Source organism: Felis catus, chromosome B4 (assembly GCF_018350175.1).
Source record: "Felis catus isolate Fca126 chromosome B4, F.catus_Fca126_mat1.0, whole genome shotgun sequence".
NCBI classification, from domain to species: domain Eukaryota; kingdom Metazoa; phylum Chordata; class Mammalia; order Carnivora; family Felidae; genus Felis; species Felis catus.
The window spans coordinates 65095081-65113838 of NC_058374.1; the positions used below are offsets into that span (position 1 = coordinate 65095081).

Here is an 18758-nt window from a genome sequence, read left to right on the forward strand (position 1 = left end):
TAAAACAGATTATCTGATTCTCTCTTGCGGTTGTCATTACTACAGTTTAATGGAGGAAATGTTAGATTCCAATTGTGAGGTTTGGTTTTCTTTTTAAGTGCCAACCATCAAGTAACTGTTCGTGTTTTAGTAGAAAGAAAAGAACATCTACAACCTTTCTAAAATGATTCTCATTGCCTGGTACTTGCAGGCACCCCGTAAATGCTGGCTGAATGAATGAATGAGTGAGATCCCTCTTAATTTCTGTAGGTGTTTTAATATAAGTCATAGTTATGGAAGGAAATTTCTCATGGGACATGACAGCGTGCTGGCAGAAGGATAGCAAGGTATAACCCTTCATATAGTTTTATAAAATTAAAATATATCAAGATAGAAAAAAATGTGATTACTTTAAGATATAAATGGGCAGACAAGACAGAATGACAACATTTTTAAAAACAGAAAAAAAACCTGTTGTATAATAAACTGCTGTATATTCTGCAGAAGTGTAGAATATATTCAACTTATAACAAAATGTATGGAATACTTCCTTCTAAAATAAACAACACTGTCCAGCATTATCATTTAAAAATACTTTTATATGATATATTAAAAAGGGCTTGGGCCTTACTTTTCTCATCTATAAAACCGAGATTTCATCACCTAATAATACCTAAAAATACCTTAAAACCTTTTGGCGATAAATTAAAAATGTATGTATACCACCCAGGCCCCTGAAGATACTTAAGGAAGGTTTCCGTTGCACTCAGTAATGCTCTTGCACTCGGAACGTGTGCAGGGAGCATCAGTAGGGAGCTGATGGTGACAGCAAGAGGGCTAAGCTTGAACATCAATGCACCCTCTTCTCCTCTACCATATGCACTATTCATTTAAACAAAACTAGGTCTCTCTTCTGCACATTTCAAGGATTACTAAAACTGTTGCTTTAATTCTATCAGATTATTTCATTCTTCTAATCTATTGGGCAGAAAGAAGATATTTATTTGTTCCAATCAAGATTTTGAAATATGAAGTAAAGAACTAGAAAAATGCATCCAGCCACTCTCATCTTTTTTTCTTCTTTTTAGGGTGCAGGGATGAGTGGGCTAGGGAGCTGGTATTTTGGGGGGTCCAGGTAATGGAAGGATTGGGAAATAACATTTCTTGTATTTTGACTAATTTGATTAAACTAATCCTCTACATAAGGACACTATTTGATTCCCTGATTCACTTTCTTTGTATACATCCAGTGAGTGGATTATTGAATAAATAAAACAAATAATTGGGTGTGGTTCTTACTGAGTCTCTTCAGAATGAATGCCTTGTGCACTTGAGGCAATACTGAAACCTTACATGTTCTCAAATCACAAAGTTGGCTGTTAGTAAACTGATGCAGAATTTCCCTGTGGTGAGTACTGTAAAGTTGTAAAAACATGCAAAGTTGCAGAGTTTTTAATTTAAAATATTGAGCAAAAGCCTCAAAATAATTTCCCTTTCAGGAAAAAAAAAAATTCTAACTTGACTTTAATCTGGGGTTTAACTCAGAGGGTGACAATGTTCTTTGAAAGCCACCTCTCAGATAATAATGAGCCCATTAGCCATTTGTTCCGGGAAACTTAAGAAAAACAGATGACACCCTATCAAAATAACACCAGCATTCTTCACAGAGCTAGAACAAATAATCCTAAAATTTGTATGGAACAAGAAAAGACCCCAAAAACCAAAGCAGAAGGCATCACAATCCCAGACTTCAAGCTATGCTACAAAGCTGTAACCATCAGACAGTATGGTACGGGCACAAGAACAGACACTCAGATCAGTGGAACAGAATAGAGAACCCAGAAATGGACCCACAAACATATGGCCAACTAATCTTTGACAAAGCCGGAAAGAATATCCAATGGAATAAAGACAGTCTCTTCAGCAAGTGGTGCTGGGAAAACTGGACAGAGACATGCAGAAGAATGAACCTGGACCACTTTCTTACACCACACACAAAAATAAACTCAAAATGGATGAAAGACCTAAATGTAAGACAGGAAGCCATCAAAATCCTCAAGGAGAAAGCAGGCAAAAACCTCTTTGATCTTGGCCGCAGCAACTTCTTACTCAACACGTCTCCAGAGGCAAGGGAAACAAAAGCAAAAATGAACTACTGGGACCTCATCAAAATAAAAAGCTTCTGACAACAAAGGAAACAATCAGCAAAGCTATAAGGCAACTGACAGAATGGGAGAAGATATTTGCAAACAACGTATCAGATAAAGGGTTAGTATCCAAAATCTATAAAGAACTTATCCAACTCAACACTGAAAAAATAAATAGTCCAGTGAAGAAAAGGGCAAAAGACACGAATAGACACTTCTCCAAAGAAGACATCCGGATAGGCAACCAATATGTGAAAAAATGCTCAACATCACTCATCATCAGGGAAATACAAATCAAAACCACAATGAGATACCACCTTACACCTGTCAGAATGGCTAACATTAACAACTCAGGCAACAACAGATGTTGGCAAGGATGCGGAGAAAGAGGATCTCTTTTGCATTGTTGGTGGGAATGCAAGCTGGCGCAGTCACTCTGGAAAACAGTATGGAGGTTCCTCAAAAAGCTAAAAACAGAACTACCCTATGACCCGTCAATTGCACTACTAGGCATTTATCCATGGGATACAGGTGTGCTGTTTTGAAGGGACACATGCACCCCCATGTTTACAGCAGCACTATCAACAATAGCCAAAGTATGGAAAGAGCCCAAATGTCCATCAATGGATGAATGGATAAAGAAGATGTGGTAAATATATATATATATATATATATATATATATATATATATATATATATATATATATATATATATATGATGGAGTATTACTCGGCGCAATCAAAAAGAATGAAATCTTGCCATTTGCAACTACGTGGATGGAACTGGAGGGCATTATGCTAAGTGAAATGAGTCAGTCAGAGAAAGACAAAAATCCTATGACTTCACTCATATGAGGACTTTAAGAGACAAAACAGATGAACATAAGGGAAGGGAAGCAAAAATAATATAAAACCAGGAAGGGGAACAAAGCATAAGAGACTCATAACTATGGAGAACAAACAGATGGTTACTGGAGGGATTGTGGGGGGGGGGGGGGCTAAATGGGTAAGGGGCACTAAGGAATCTACTCCTGAAATCATTGTTGCACTATATGCTAACTAATTTGGATGTAAATTTTAAAAAAGAAAAAAGAAAATTAAAAAAAAAAAAAGAAAGAAAAACAGATGACATAACATACCCAGCTGGGTACACTGTTCTGCATCCTTCAATATTCTGTTAGCAGTACCTGTTATTTGCTTTTTAGTCTCCAAGTCTCTAGTTTGCTTCAGCACCTGGAGCAGGCGAGGTACCCCATTGAGTTCAGCGACCTCCAACTTGTTGTCATTGTCTTCAAATACCAAGTTTCGCAGGGCCCCACACACGGCTCGCTGAACATCTTCATTCTGAACTTTTAGAAGCTGCAGAAGCTTGGGGATGCCACGAAGCTGATTAACCTGGGGAAGAAGCAGATGTGTATTTCAGATATTTATTCTGATGTAGCATTAAAGACATTTGTTGTAATATGAATGAACAGATGAAGTTCACTAATGTCAAGTAGAGTCCCCATCAGACAGTAACTGGGACACAACCTGAGGCTCACTGCATACAATATACACCTGCTATAAGGCAGTGCCTGCCTCTCTTGGAGGAGCTAACAATAAATGTGAGAAGACTGAAACCTATGAAAAAATTGAAGGGGAAAGTAAAGTGATAGGTGGGTAAGTGACAGTTAAGTGGACAGAAAGAGTTAAGCTATAAAAGTCTTGAGCATACAGGTCATGTTCTCATGGTTTGTGGGTTCAAGCCTCATGTCGGGCTCTGGGCTGACAGCTCAGAACCTGGAGCCTGTTTGGATTCTGTGTCTCCTTCTCTTTCTCCGTCCCTCCCTCACTCATGCTCTGTCTCACTCTCTCTCTCAAAAATAAATAAACGTTAAAAAAAAAATTTTTTTTAAAGTCTTGAGCATAATGAAGATGAACAGAGCTGGAATGAGAGGAGTAAGGAGTTTTATCGAAGAACAGCACAATTATATGAACATTTCATTTTTTTTTTTCCAGGACAGAACTTTACAGTCAATATAAATGGACAGATCTCACCATCAATGGTAGAAATAAAGATTCATTTACCATGGCATTGGTAGTACCAATGCAAACTAATCCTAAATGCCAGCTATTTTTACGATCAATTGCTTAGGGTATTTAAAAAGCTTCATATAAAAATTATGCAAGCTTCTTAATTTAAGTAAATAACGTAACTTTACACTTTTGATATGTTATTTAAATTTTTTTTAATGTTTTTATTTATTTTTAAGATAGAGAGAGACACAGCATGAGCAGGGGAGGGGCAGAGAGAGAGGGAGACACAGAATCTGAAGCAGTCTCCAGGCTCTGAGCTGTCAGCACAGAGCCTGATGAGGGGCTTGAACTCACAGACTGTGAGATGATGACCTGAGCTGAAGTCAGACGCTTCACCAAATGAGCCACCCAGGCACCCCTTGATATGCTATTTAAAAAATACCTCTCGGGGCACCTGGGTGGCTCAGTTGGTTAAGTGTCCGACTTTGGCTCGGGTCATGATCTCACAGTTTGTGAGTTCACACCCATGTCAGTCTCTGTGCTGACAGCTTGCTCAGAGCCTGGAGGCTGCTCCAGATTCTGTCTCCCTTTCTCTCTGCCCTTCCCCCATTCACACTCCGTGTCTCTCTCTCTCTCTCTCTCAAAAATAAACATTAAAAAAATAAAAATTAAAAAAATTAAAAAAAAATAGAAAATATCTCTCCCATCCAAATATGCAAGAAAGGGCATGCTGTCTATTAGAGAAAGGGTGGGCACTAGGAAAAGAAGAATATAAATAGATGGTTTAGATTCTGAAATGTATGGCTGTTCAAGAAGAGGTCAAATCATGGCAATATGAGCAATGTGATACTTTAGGCTGCCAATATTATCTAAAGAAGTCAAGAGGTGGACGTGGGGTGGCTGAAGCAAAATGTTAAGTTGTAGACTGAGGGCTTTCCTTCTCATGGGCTTCCACTGGCATCTGATACGGAAATTTTAGATCAGTAAGAACTTCTGGTAAAGATGTCAGTCATTTTCACCATCTTAATGCAGAAATTTTTAGGAAACACTTATTGTTGTGAATGGGCAGGAGGTTCCCTTTCAGCTGAAGTTCATCGCTTATGAATGATGCCCTAACTGCTTCACAGTTCATGCTCTGGCACCCAGTAATACCTTTTCATATTTTCTATGTATCATCAAATTTCAGCTTCCCTTTCATAAACAGATAAATGAGATTTAAGACATAATCTTCCAATCTTACATCTTTCTTTGTTAGGACTGGGGAGAAGACTAGCAAGACAAGAATCAAAGTCAAAGTTTAAAATAATAACCATAATAATAATAATAATAATAATAATAATAATAATAAAACACAGATAATGACTCTCCCACCCACTTCTACCATTAGAAGGTGTTGGCATATGTTAAGAGTTTCATTTATGTTATCTAATTAATAGCTTGTTGAGAACCTTATGAGAGAAGTACTCTTTTGGTCTCTTTGAGGCTTCACTAGTAATAATGAGGAATAATACTTCCACTTACAACTCACTTCAGAGGAGACATGTGCAGAACAAGGCACGACTGGTAAACTGGCCACAGCCATTTTGTTGGGCTACGTCTACAGCCATTCTAATATATTTGCACAAAAATGCCACTGATAAAGATTTCTTAGCTGTCAATTAATTCTGGTCCAGTAGATCATCTACTTTATCACTTCCTCTATTCCCATTACTACACTTCCTTAAGAGCAGAAAGGCACATTTTAAATTGTTTATAATTCACATGTTTCTCCAATTCCATCAATTTCTATTTCATAGTTAGGTTTTAAGTTGGTTAAATGTACGCTCCACAAACTTCATAAATGCCAGCTATACTAAATCTTCACAGTAGCTGTAGAAGCATCAGATGCAGAAAGAAAATCCTGTTTGTCCTGAAGGTATTTTGCGAGCTTTAGAAATATTTTATTGCTTGATTTATAACTCCTAAGTGGCCTTCTTCAAAATATGATGGGATGTGGCTTACCGGTCATATTGCATTTCCAGATGCGATGATAGAATCAGCGAGAAGTGGCGTGTGGAACTGGACTCGGGGGCTTGGACAGCCGGCTTTGCTTACCCTGTCACCTTCACCCCTTGGGCTTTCAGCACTTGCTCCAGCCCAGAAAGAAGGCATTGTGGACACACCATGCTCAGACAAATGTAGAAATCTGCTACAGCTCTAGTCACTGTTGAATTTGACGCCCTAGTGTCTGGCACCTCTCCCAAATTTATAAATAGACTTAGGTTACTTTTATCCATCTTGTTAAGCAGATTGATACAAAATCAATACCAAATGCATTATTTTTAATGTCTATTTTTGAGAGAAAGAAAGAGCACGAGCAGGAGAGAGACAGAGAGAGAGGGAGACACAGATTCTGAAGCAGGCTCCCGGCGCTGAGCTGTCAGCACAGAGCCTGATGCGGGGCTCGAACCCGTGAACTGTGAGATCATAACCTGAGCCGAAGTCAGTGGCTTAACTGAGCCACCCAGGCGCTCCAGATCCTGTACACATCAGAAACAACGCCAAATGTACTGTCTTTGTCCCTTCACATTCAGGGAAGCAGATGGGATGAGAGAGGTGGCATGTATTTCCCAGTTATACTGAATCCTCAGGGGATTTGTTCTCCCTTTGGGAAAAGGAAAGAAGAAAGAGACTAACATGAATATCTCAGAACTTCAAAAGACCTTTCATTTGAGATGGTTTCTAAATATATGGAAGGGCTCTATTCTGATTCTTCTTCTTGTCAACTATAAAATAAATGATGAGGATTCTGGTGGCAAATAAGCGGAAGGAACAGACTGACTCCTTTGGGGCAAGGGCTCCCTTGTGCCCTGGTGCCCTTGCTCTCACTTCCTTCCTGTTGGGAATGCTCCGACCACTCTGCCTCACTTCTGGCAAAGCCCTGCTCATCTTGCATGAGCTGGCTCAAATGTCACCACCTCTGTGAAATGTCACTCCCCTTTTCTCTTTTCCTTCCCATTAGAACTAATCACTCCATGAAAATTGGTATAACCTTTCAGGAAGGCAATCAGCAGTAAGTGTCAAAAACCTCAAAAATATTCTCTTCTAATAACCTTCATTAGGAAAGAATTTGAAATGCACACACATGTAATTGTAAGTACAGTATTTATTTAATTTTTAATAAAATTTATTTATTTTTGAGAGAGAGAGTGAGAGCCTGCACAAACAGGGGAGGGGCAGAGCAAGAGAGGGAGGGAGGGAAGGAGGGAAGGAGGGAGGGAAGGAGGGAGCGAGGGAGCGAGGGAGCGAGAGAGAGAGAGAGAGAGAGAGAGAATGAATGAATGAGAATATCTCAGGCAGGCTCTGTGCTGAGTGCGGAGCCTGGCATGGGGCTTGAACCCACAAACCATGAGATCAAGACATGAGCCAAAATCAAGAGTTGGATGCTTAACTAACTGAGCCACCCAAGCACACTGTGACTGTAGTATTTATAAAAGGGAAAAATTTGAAACCATAAATGTCCAACAACAGGGGAAGACTAGTTAATGATTGTCACAATCCACACAGATTGAAGTTTCCATGGGAGAGGCAGAGTAATGTTAGAACTGACAGATATTTTATATTGGTCATTACAGTTCCCTCACCAGTCAAATGGAGATTATCTAAGATTAACAATCTTCACGCTAGGTACAGAGTACTCACTCAACACATGGTAGCTAGTGCATCACCATTAATATGAGGTATGCAAAATATTGCTAATGTTATGAGGAAATGCTTATTGTACAGTGTTACTAGAAAAAATATATAAAATATCTATGTATTTCCACTCAAACACAGACATAAAGAAGGAAATGAATTTAGGGAGTTTGGGAGAAATGATGGGCATACAAATTATGAAAGTTGCTTGTTATTTTGTATTTTTTTAAACAACAAGCATATATTTGTGCATGCTTCTTAAAATCAAAGCAAAAAAAAAAAAAATCCCTACGAGGAAAGCTACATATTCAATTTGTAAAAAGTCAGAGAACAAAACTAAGATGGTAACAATATTGGGGAAGTGTGGGTATGTCTCTTTTTGTCTGTTTCTTAATTTCTCAAATTTTGAGTAATGAATTCATATGAGTTTTATAAGATTCTGCAAGATAGTTATGGCAGTCAAAACTTCAGTGATGAGATCTGAAGCAGGAATGGAAATAAGGTCAGTTTTAGAAGGGTCTTGCAGATTAAATTTATCCTTCCTCCTAAAGGCAAGTGGGTGCTGAGAGGCGACTGTATCAGTAGTGGGTTAAAAGTGGAGGAAGGGAAATTAACCAGGAAGTGGCTGAGTTAACAGAAAACATGGTGATAGGGATTAGCATAGTGGTGCTGAGTAGGGAGGGAAAGAGGTGAGTAGATTCAAGACACTTTTAGTAGCAGCACTAAAAAGTCTTGAAGACTGCATGAATATGAATAATGTTGAGAGGTAACAATAAAAGAAAAGTTGAAAGTCTGTGTTCAAGTTTTTGTGTCATACCACCTGGGTGAACTACCACTCACACAGGAAATAATATGTTCAGATTGGGGCAGGCATTGTACCATGATCTGAGTGCATTCTCACAACTCTTCCTAGTAGGATTATTATTTCCACTTTATAGGTAGGAATGCCAAGGCTCAGAGACGTTAGTATCCTGCCCAAGGTCACTGAGGTAATTAGGATGCTGGGACTCACACTTCCCTGAGTGACTTCTGAGTGTTAATACTCAAACCACCAAGGGTCCTGCCTTCCAACCCAGCAGGAAGAACAAGTTAGAAGGAAGGTTGGCTAGTAGAGAGGAAAAGCAAAAGAAATTAACGTGCCCATTTTTGAAATGCTGATGTTGAGTTCAGTGGGATGTCCAGGAAATAGATGGACACATGGTTTAGAGCCCAAGGGACAGAAGGGGGCAGAGATGCAGGAAGTCATCAGCATCTAAATCATATAGGGAAGGAAGTCATAGGAGTGGATGAAGCAGGTCAGGAGATGGTGCTAAGGAAGAAAAGTCCCAGGAAGGCACCTCAGGAACATAAACATTTAAGGGATAGTTTATGATAAATTTTTCACAGAAGAAAGCTGAAGGAGCCAGAGAAATGGGAAAAGAACCAGGAGACTCTGGACCAAAAGAAGAAAGGTTCAAAAAGGAGAAGAGGATCAAGTATGATAAGTGGGCTGAGTCCTAATCAAATAAAATAAGGATTAAAAAGTTGCCACTGGTTTTAAAAGTTTATGATTTAGAATTTTGATCTTTATATTCAAATTATAATTGCCTTTTTAAAAAAGATTTTATTTCTTTTTTTTAATACAATTTATTGTCAAGTTGGCTCACATACAGTGTATACAGTGTGCTCTTGCTTTTGGGGGTAGATTCCCGTGATTCATCACTTACATACAACATACCAGTGCACATCCCAACAAGTTCCCTCCTCAATGCCCATCACCCATTTTCCCTCTCCCCCTAAGATTTTATTCTTAAATAATCTCTGTACCCAACATGGGGCTCAAACTTACAATCCCAAGATCAAGAGTCACATGCCCCAGAGACTGAGCCTGTAATGTCTTTCATACATAAATTCAAATGCTATAGCACTATGCTTAATATTAGCAGGATTTTGTTCATGTTGGGTTATAACTTAATACTTAAATTTTTCTACCACGCATATGTATTTTTAGGTTTCAGTGTGACTTTCATGTTTCATTATTCTCAAAACCAGTGTTTGTCCTAGTTTTAGAAAAAGAGCCAAGAAGGCAAGCACAGCTTTAATCACATATGTAAGCAAAATGATGTTTATAATCAAATTAGCAACTTAAGAGATCGTAGAAATCTAGCCCAATTTGAGAAACAAAAGAAAAATTCAAGTAATTCCATATTAGAAAATGAAAGCATGCTTAATAATGCCCAGCTTTTTAAAATTGGTAATACAAAAAGATTTAAACATTTATCTGAGTTAGTCATAGAAAGGACTAATTTTTAGCCGAATTCTTTTCACCTATATGTATAAAGACGGTTCATTACTAGTTAAATACATTATTTTTTTAAATCTTGGGGCTCCCGGCTGGCTCAGTCAGTTGAGTGTCCCAACTTTGGCTCAGGTCATGATCTCACAATTAGTTTGTGGGTTTGGGCCCCGCATCAGGCTCTCTGCTGACAGCTCGGAGCCTGGAGCCTGCTTTGGATTCTGTGTCTCCGTCTGTCTCTATTCCTCTCCTGCTCACACTCTGTCTCTGTCTCTCAAAAATAAATAAATGTTAAAAAAAATTTTTTTTTAATCCTTACATATTCTTCCCATGGAACAAACATACAGGCAAAGGGCAGTGAGAACTACTCAATAATTATGTAGCTTTTAAAATGAGAAATAATCTAGATGTGGGGATAGGTTTTAAAGTAATACCTAAAATACAGATGTCATGAATAGAAATACTGACAAATTGGACTTCAGAAGACTTTTTCAATCCTGCATGATGAAAGATACAATAAGATGCATAACACTGGATTATATATACTATTACGCATAATAGATAATGAATTCCTACCAAGCATTAAGGAGATACAAATCTTTGGAGAAAACAGTCCACAGAACTCTTTTGCCTGACTCTACTTAACTGATATGTAGGATTAGTCACATTCTTGTTTCCCTCTGGAAATCCTACTGATTCCCTGAGAATTATCAAAGCTGAGAGGTTACTCTATGTTGGGCTTTGCACTCCAATTTTTACTAGTTGAGTTACAAATTTACTAAGAATAACTTACATGTTTCCCAATGTATTTAGGCCAACTGTACTGTTACTGTAATCATGTAATTTATTTACCTGTTAGGTAAACGAATGAAATTTAAGGGTGAAAGGAGTTCCGTTTCTCTGAAAACTAATCTGCATGCTTTGGAAAGACTAGATAAAGGAAAACAGCTTTAAAAAGCTCTGTAATTATTTGTGAACAAAATTAATGTAAAAGACTACGGGAAATGTAAAAATTCAGATACAGGTGAAATCAGATGAATCAGTAAGTTCTCATTTCACTTTAAAGAAACTAAAAATTGCAGATGATACACAATGGGCATAGTTTATGCAAGATTATGACAAACTGTGTGTGTGGTACGTGTGTATAACTAAATTTTTTTTCCTTTGTAACTGATTAAGTGACCATTAGTCTTGATTTCAAAAAAACAGGAAAGTTTTTACCATAAAGAGATGGCTTTTTTTTTGCTTATTAGATTAACAAAAACAAACACAAAAGAATAATCTCATGGTAGTAATGGTACATATAAATGGGCACTATGATGCAATGTTGGTGGGGTTTAAGTCTACACAATCTTAGGTGGAATTTATTAGGGAATTATTTATCAAAATTAATAATGACTCAATAGTGACAAGGACTGGATTTACCTATCATCTGAAACAATGTTAAAAACCAGACAAAGCATACAATGGTTTTGATAATTGGTAATGTAGCCATGATGGATAGTGATCCCTAAGGGATGGATAACAAGCAAGGTGAGCCCCACTGCTGTCAAAGATCACTGTATGGAGAGAGTTCTCAGGCTACGGTGTAGTGAGGTAAAATCCAAATGGAATTCAACAAGCAGAGTTCAGGAGACAGTGCAGGATCCAAGAAGAAGAGTCCGTAGGGAAGAGGTACCAGTGAGAAAGTGGCACAGAAAGAGAACTCCCGAGGTTGCAGAGGGTCTCCATCTAATATTCAGTAGAGTATTAATTAGTGCACATGTGTGAGAAAATTGCCTGAAGCCAGGGAAATAACCAGCTAACCAACCAAATAACCAAAGGACTTAAGGGAACAGCTCTTCATGGTCACACAGGCCCAAGAACAGTGCTTATTCTCACTACCCAGTCAGAAAACCTCTTAATTCATAGTGCATTAGTTTTCAGAATTGTCTTGCTATAAGAAGTGGGGATTAATTCGTTCTAGAATAAATGCTGCTCTGGTTCCCCCTAGCAAATCTCAAAAGCAAGATTTAAAAGGGTCAAACTGATTTCAAGTAACGTGAAATGTTAGGTAGAGACATAGAAGATAGAAAAAAGACTCAAAACTTTTAGAGATGAAAACTACAATTTATGAATGAAAGAAAATCCCTGAATGAGATTAATGGCATATTAAACTTTACAGAAGAAAGAATTAGTGAATTTAAAGCATAGCAAATAAATATCTAATAAAATATGTTTAAAATAAGCATATCTAAAAAAGAAAACATACAGAAAACAAAAACTAAAGAAAAAGAATAGAGTACAGATGAGCTATGAGACAACGTCAAGTAGCCAAATATATATGTAACAAGTTCCCAAGGGACAGAAAAAAAAATCTTTGAAGAATTAATGGTTGAAAATTGGAAATTCCAACCAAAGTTCCAAAATTTGATGAAAAGTAAAAAATCTACAAATTTAAGCTCAATGAGCTCTCAAGCACAAGAAACCTAAGGAAAATTACACCAAGGCACATTATGACCAACCTGCTCAATGCTAGTGATAAAGAGAAAATCTTAAAAGCAGGCTGGGTAGGTGGAGAGAGTTACAGTATGTACTGAGGAACAATGAAGATGACAGATGATTTCTTGTCTGAAGCAAAGCAAGTAAGATGACAGCGAAGCAACAACTTTCAAGTACTGAAATAAAAAACTGTCAACCTAGTGAAAAGACCTCTCAAAAGCAAAGATGAAATTCCTTTTTAGACATATAAAAGCTCAAGTTAACCACCAGGAGACCTGCACTAGAGTAAATGTTAAAGAGAATTCTTTAGGCAATGGGAAATAACATGACATCTATGCAAAACAATGAAGAGCACTGGAACAACCTAGACGAAATGGACAAAGTCTTTGAAAGACACACACTACCGAAGTTCATTACAAAAAATACAGAGCCCCCAAAGCCCTGTTACCAATTAAAGAAAATGAATTTATAGTTGAGAACATAGCTAGCTTCCTTAGCACAGCAGGCAGTGTGCCAGTCTCATAATCTGAAGGTCCTGAGTGTGGTTAAGAACCTCTCACAAGAAAAGTTCAAGTCCAAGAGCTTTGGTGGTGAATTCTACCAAACATTTATGATGGAAATAATTCCAATTACAATCAAACTTTCAGAAAATTGAAGAGGAGAGAACACTTCCCAATGTATTTTATTACTCTCAATCCAAAACTGGTGAAAGACATTACAAGAAAAGATCAATATCCTTTATAAATATAGCTGTATAACTGCCTTAACAAAGTTTTACCAAATCTAATTTTAAAAAGGTAACAGTACATCGTGACCAAGTGGGATCCCAGGAATGGGATAACACTTAAAGACCAAAGTGATTTACCATATTAGCAAAATTAAGATAAAAACAATAGAAATATTTTAATAAGTGAATAAAACATTTGATAAAGTCCAAAAACCATTTCTTTTTTTTTTTAAATCTAATGTTTATTTATTTTTGAGAGCGAGTATGAGTGGGGGAGGGGAAGAGAAAAGGGGAGACAAAGAATCTGAAGCAGGCTCCAAGCTCTGAGCTGTCAGCACAGAGCCTGATGTGGGGCTCGAACTCACAAACTGTGAGATCATGATCTCGGCCAAAGTTGGACACTTAACTGACTGAGCCACCCAGGTGCCCCCCAAAACCATTTCTGAGTAAAAACCAAAAAAAAAAATTCCATAAAACTAGGGATAAAGGTAAGTTCTTCAACTTGATATTGTGATGTATGAAAAACCTACGGCTAACATCATATTCAACGGTTAAAAGCTAAAAGCTTTTTTTCTGAAGACTAGGAACAAGGCAAGGATGTCCACTCTGACCACTTTTATTCAACATAGTATTCAAGTCCTAGCTGGAGTAATTAGGCAAGAAAAGGAAGTGGCATCCAAATTGGTAAAGAAAGAGCAAAACGGTCACTATTTGCGGATGACATATTATATAGAAAATCCTAAAGATCCCACCAAAAGTTTACTTGAACTAATCAATGAATTCAGTAAAGTTGTAGTATATAAAACAATATGCAAAATTTTGTTGCATTTTTGTACACCTGTAATAAACTATCAGAATTAAGAAAACAATCCCACTTACAATTGCATTAAACACACACACACACACACACACACACACACACACACACACACACGGGAATAAATTTAACAGAGGAGAAGATCTGTCCATGAAAGAAAATGAAGACACAAATAAATGGAAAGATGTTCCCTGCTTATGGATTAGAGAAATGCTGTTGAAATGTGCATACTATCCAAAGCAATCTACAGATTCCATGCAATTCCCATCAAAATTCCAATGGTATTTTTCACAGAAATAAAACAAATAATTCTAAAATTTATATGGAACCACAAAAAGATCCTGACTAGTCAGATTAATCTTGAGAAAGAAGAATAAAGCTGGAGGCCATCATGCTTTCTGATTTCAAAACTATATTAAAAAGCTGTAGTAATAAAAATAGTATGATTTTGGCATAAAAAGACATGCAGATCAATGGAACGGAATAAACAGCCCGGAAATAAACCACACATATGTGGCCAATTAATTTACAACAAAAAACCCGAGAATACACAACAGGAAAAGGGGAGCCTTATCAACAAATGGTGCTGAGAAAACTGGATGGCCACATGCAAAAAAAAAGTGAAACTGGACCACTATCTCATACCATACACAAAAATTAACTCAATTTAGATTAAAGTCTTGAATGTGAGACCTGAAACTATAAAACTCCTAGAAGAAAACATAGGCAGCAACCTCTTTGATGTCAGTCTTTGCAATGATTTTTTGGATATGACACCACAAGAAAAGAACAAAAGCAAAAAGAAACAAGTAGGACTAGATCAAACAGCAAAGAAAACTATCACAAAATGAAAAGACAACCTACGGAATGGAAGGAAATATTTGCAAATCATAAATCTGATAAGGGGTTAATAATCAAAACATAAAGAACTCACATGACTCAATAGCAAAACAACAATTCGATTAAAAGATGGGCAAAGGACCTGAATAGATTTTTCCAAGGAAGACATACAGACGGCCAACATACAGAAAAGGTGCTCAGCCTTCTTAATCATCAGGGAAATGCAAATCAAAACCACAACAAGATATCACATCACACCTGTCAGAATGGCTATTACCAAAAAGACAAGAAATAACAAGTATTGGCAAGGATGTGGCCAAAAGGGAACCCCTGTGAGCTGTTGGAGAGCATATAACTTGGTACAAACACTCTGAAAATAGTATGGAGGTTCCTCAAAAAACTAAGACTAGAACTACCTTATGGTCCAGTAATTCTACTTCTGAGTATTTATCAGAAAGAAATGAAAACACTAACTCAAAAAGATATATGAATTTCCATGTTTACTGCAGTATTATTTACAAAAGCTATAGCATGGAAACAATCTAAGTGTCCACTGATGGATGAGTGGATAAGGAAAATGTGATATATATACACATTGGACTATATTCAGCCATAAGTAAGAAGGAAAAACAGCTATTTGCAACAACATGGATGAAACTTGAGGGCATTATGCTGAGTAAAATAGTCAGACAATGAACAAATACTATATGATCTCACTTATATGTGGAATCTAAAAACAAATGAACAAACAAACCAAGAAAAAACAAAATCAAAGATACAGAGAACAGACTGGTGGTTGCCAGAGGTGGGAGGTTTGGCATGGGTGAAATGGGTGAAGGTGGTCAAAAGGGACATACTTCTAGTTATAAAATAAGTCAAGAAGATGTAATGTACACCATAATGACTAGTTATTAAGAGTGTATTGTACATTTTAAAGTGCTAAGAGTAGATCTTAAAAGTTCTCATCACAAGAAAAAAATTCATAACTGAGCATGGATGGTAACTAGATTGGTAATCATTGATATGCATATATCGGGTCATGTTGTACACCCGAATATACTGTTATTATGTCAATTATAACTCAATGTATAAAATAAAACAAAAAGCAGGAAAAGGAAATGGTGTTAAAAATACTAAAATATAAAATTTTTTCCTTTCTTCCAAAAAAGAAAAACCCACGTAAAAATCCCCCAGATTAAATTCCTAAAAACAAACAAAAACTTACAGGTAGCATCATACTTAATAGTGCAAGAACAACCAAATGCTTCTGCCTGTGATCAAGAACAGGACAGGTCCACTTTCACTTCCTTTTAACACTGTGCTAGAGGTTCTAGCCAGTACCAAAGAAAAAAAGGAAAAAGAAACCTAAGTCATTAAGATTGCAAAGGAAGAAACAAAACAGTTTTTATTAGCAGATGGCATGATCTATGTAGAAAATCTGACAAATCTACAAATATGCTACTAGAGCTTAGAGTGAATTTAGTAGTGTCACAGGATACAAGATCAATATACAAAAAATCAATTATATTTCTATATACTAGCATTGAACAATCAAAAATTGAAGTGAAAAAAAAAAAACCCAGACCATGTGTAAAAACATTTAGAAATATATATCTTTAGGGATAAATCTAACAAAAACCATGAAAGATCTCTGGAGTAAAAACTACAATATACTGCTGAGAGAAATTAAAGAAGACCTAAATAAATAGTGAAATGTACCATGGTCAGGGGTCAGAAGACTTAATATTGCTTAGATGAAAATTCTCCATCCATTATAGATTCAATGCAATCTCAAACAAAATCCCAGCAGTTTTGTCACAAATAAACTGACAAGCTGATTCTAAAATTCAAATGGGACTGTAAAAGACCTAGAATAGCCAAAATCACTTGAAAAAGAATAAAGTCAGAGGACTAACACTAGCAAACTTCAATATAAAACTATATTAATATATAAAACTATAGTAATCAAGACAGTGTCATATTAGCAAGGAGATAGACCAATAATACAGCAGTGAAATACAACACATGATACAGAAATAGACTCATATAGATGTGATCAATTACTTTTCAACAAAGGCACAAAAACGAAGTAATACCAAAATAATAATCTTTCCAGCAAATGGTGCCTAAACAATTGCATATATACTTTTTAAATGTATATTTATTTATTTTGAGAAAGGGAGAGAGCGAGCTGTGAGCGCGGAGCCCAACAGGGGACTCAAACCCATTAACTGTGAGATCATGACCTGAGCTGAAACCAACAGTTGGACGCATAACTGACTGAGCCACCCAGGTGCCCCTGCATATGTGTTTTTTTTTTTTTAAAGGAACGTCAGTCCATTTGCAATATATACAAAAATTAAACCCAAATGGATCATACACTATAAAATCTGACAGTTATAAGACTTCTAGAAGAAAATATAGATTATCTTTGTGACATCAGAGTACAGAAAAATTTCTTGGATATATCATGAAAAGCACAGTCCATAAAGGAAAAGATTTATAATTAGACTCCATCAAAATAAAAAACTGTTAAAATAATGGAAAGACAAAATAAAACCGGGAGAAAGTATTTCCAAATCACATATTTGAAAAAAAAAAAAAAAAGACATATCCAGATTATAGAAAGAACTGACAAAATTCAATGACAAGAGAACAAAAACCCAAATAAAAATGGGCAAAAGAACTATGAAGTATCACCTCATATCTGTCAGAACTGCTAAGACAAGAAACAACAGGTGTTGGCAAAGATGAGGAGAAAGGGAAACCCTACTGCACTGTTGGTGGGAATGCAAACTAGTGCAGTCACTCTGGAAAACAGTGGAAGTTCCTCAAAAAGTTAAAAATAGAACTACTGTACGATTCAGCTATTGCATTACTAGGTATTTACACAACAAATACAAAAATACTAATTCAAAGAGATACATGCACCACTGTGTTCAAAATAGCATTATCAACAATAGCCAAATTATGGAACCAGCCCAAATGTCATTGACTGATGAATGGATAAAGTACTGGAATATTACTCAGCCATAAAAAATAAAGAAATCTTGCCATTTATGGTGATGTGGACAGAGATAGAGTATAGTGCTATGTGAAATAAGTCAGAGAAAGACAAATACCATATGATTTCACTCACATGTGGAATTTGAATAACAAAACAAATGTGCATAGAGGGAAAAAGAGAGAGAGGCAAACCAAGAAACAGACTCTAAGCTATAGAGAACAAACTGATGGTTACCAGAGAGGAGGTGGGTGAGTGGACGGGTTAAATAGATGATGGAGATTAAAAAGTACCCTGTTGTGATGAGCACCGGGTGTTGTATGGAAGTGTTGAATCACTGTTTTGTGCACCTGAAACTAATGTGACACTGCATTTAACTGGAATTTAAATAATTTTTTTAAAAGGAAAAATGGGTGTCTGTGTGGCTCTGATGGTGCAGAGCCTGTTTGGGATTCTCTCTCTCTCTCTCTCTCTCTCTCTCTCTAAATAATAAGTAAAAATAAATAGTCTGGCAGTTTCTTAAAAAGTCAAACATATACCTACCATATCATCCAGACATTCAACTCCTAGGTATTTACCCAATAGAAATGAAAACAGATTTGTGCATATATGTTCGCAGCAGCTTTATTTGTAATAGCTCAAATATCCATCAACAGGTGAGTGAATCAACAAACTAAGGTGTATCCATACAATAAAATACTGTTCAGCTATACACACACAAACACACACATGCACACATCTTTTGATATACACAACATGGATAAATCTCAAAAGATTAAAGCTCAGTAAAAGAATCC

The 18758-nt window shown here is 36.7% G+C and overlaps 1 protein-coding gene across 2 annotated transcripts in view; it reads right to left on the minus strand.

The window, feature by feature from the left end:
- The window catches only part of PKP2 (plakophilin 2), a 96489-nt gene that overhangs the window by 46536 nt on the left and 31195 nt on the right, over positions 1-18758 (minus strand). For both annotated transcript variants that reach the window (XM_045061643.1, XM_045061644.1), the window contains exon 5: positions 3314-3521. In XM_045061643.1, the coding sequence (XP_044917578.1) occupies positions 3314-3521 (208 nt within the window). The remainder of the gene's footprint in view (positions 1-3313; positions 3522-18758) is intronic.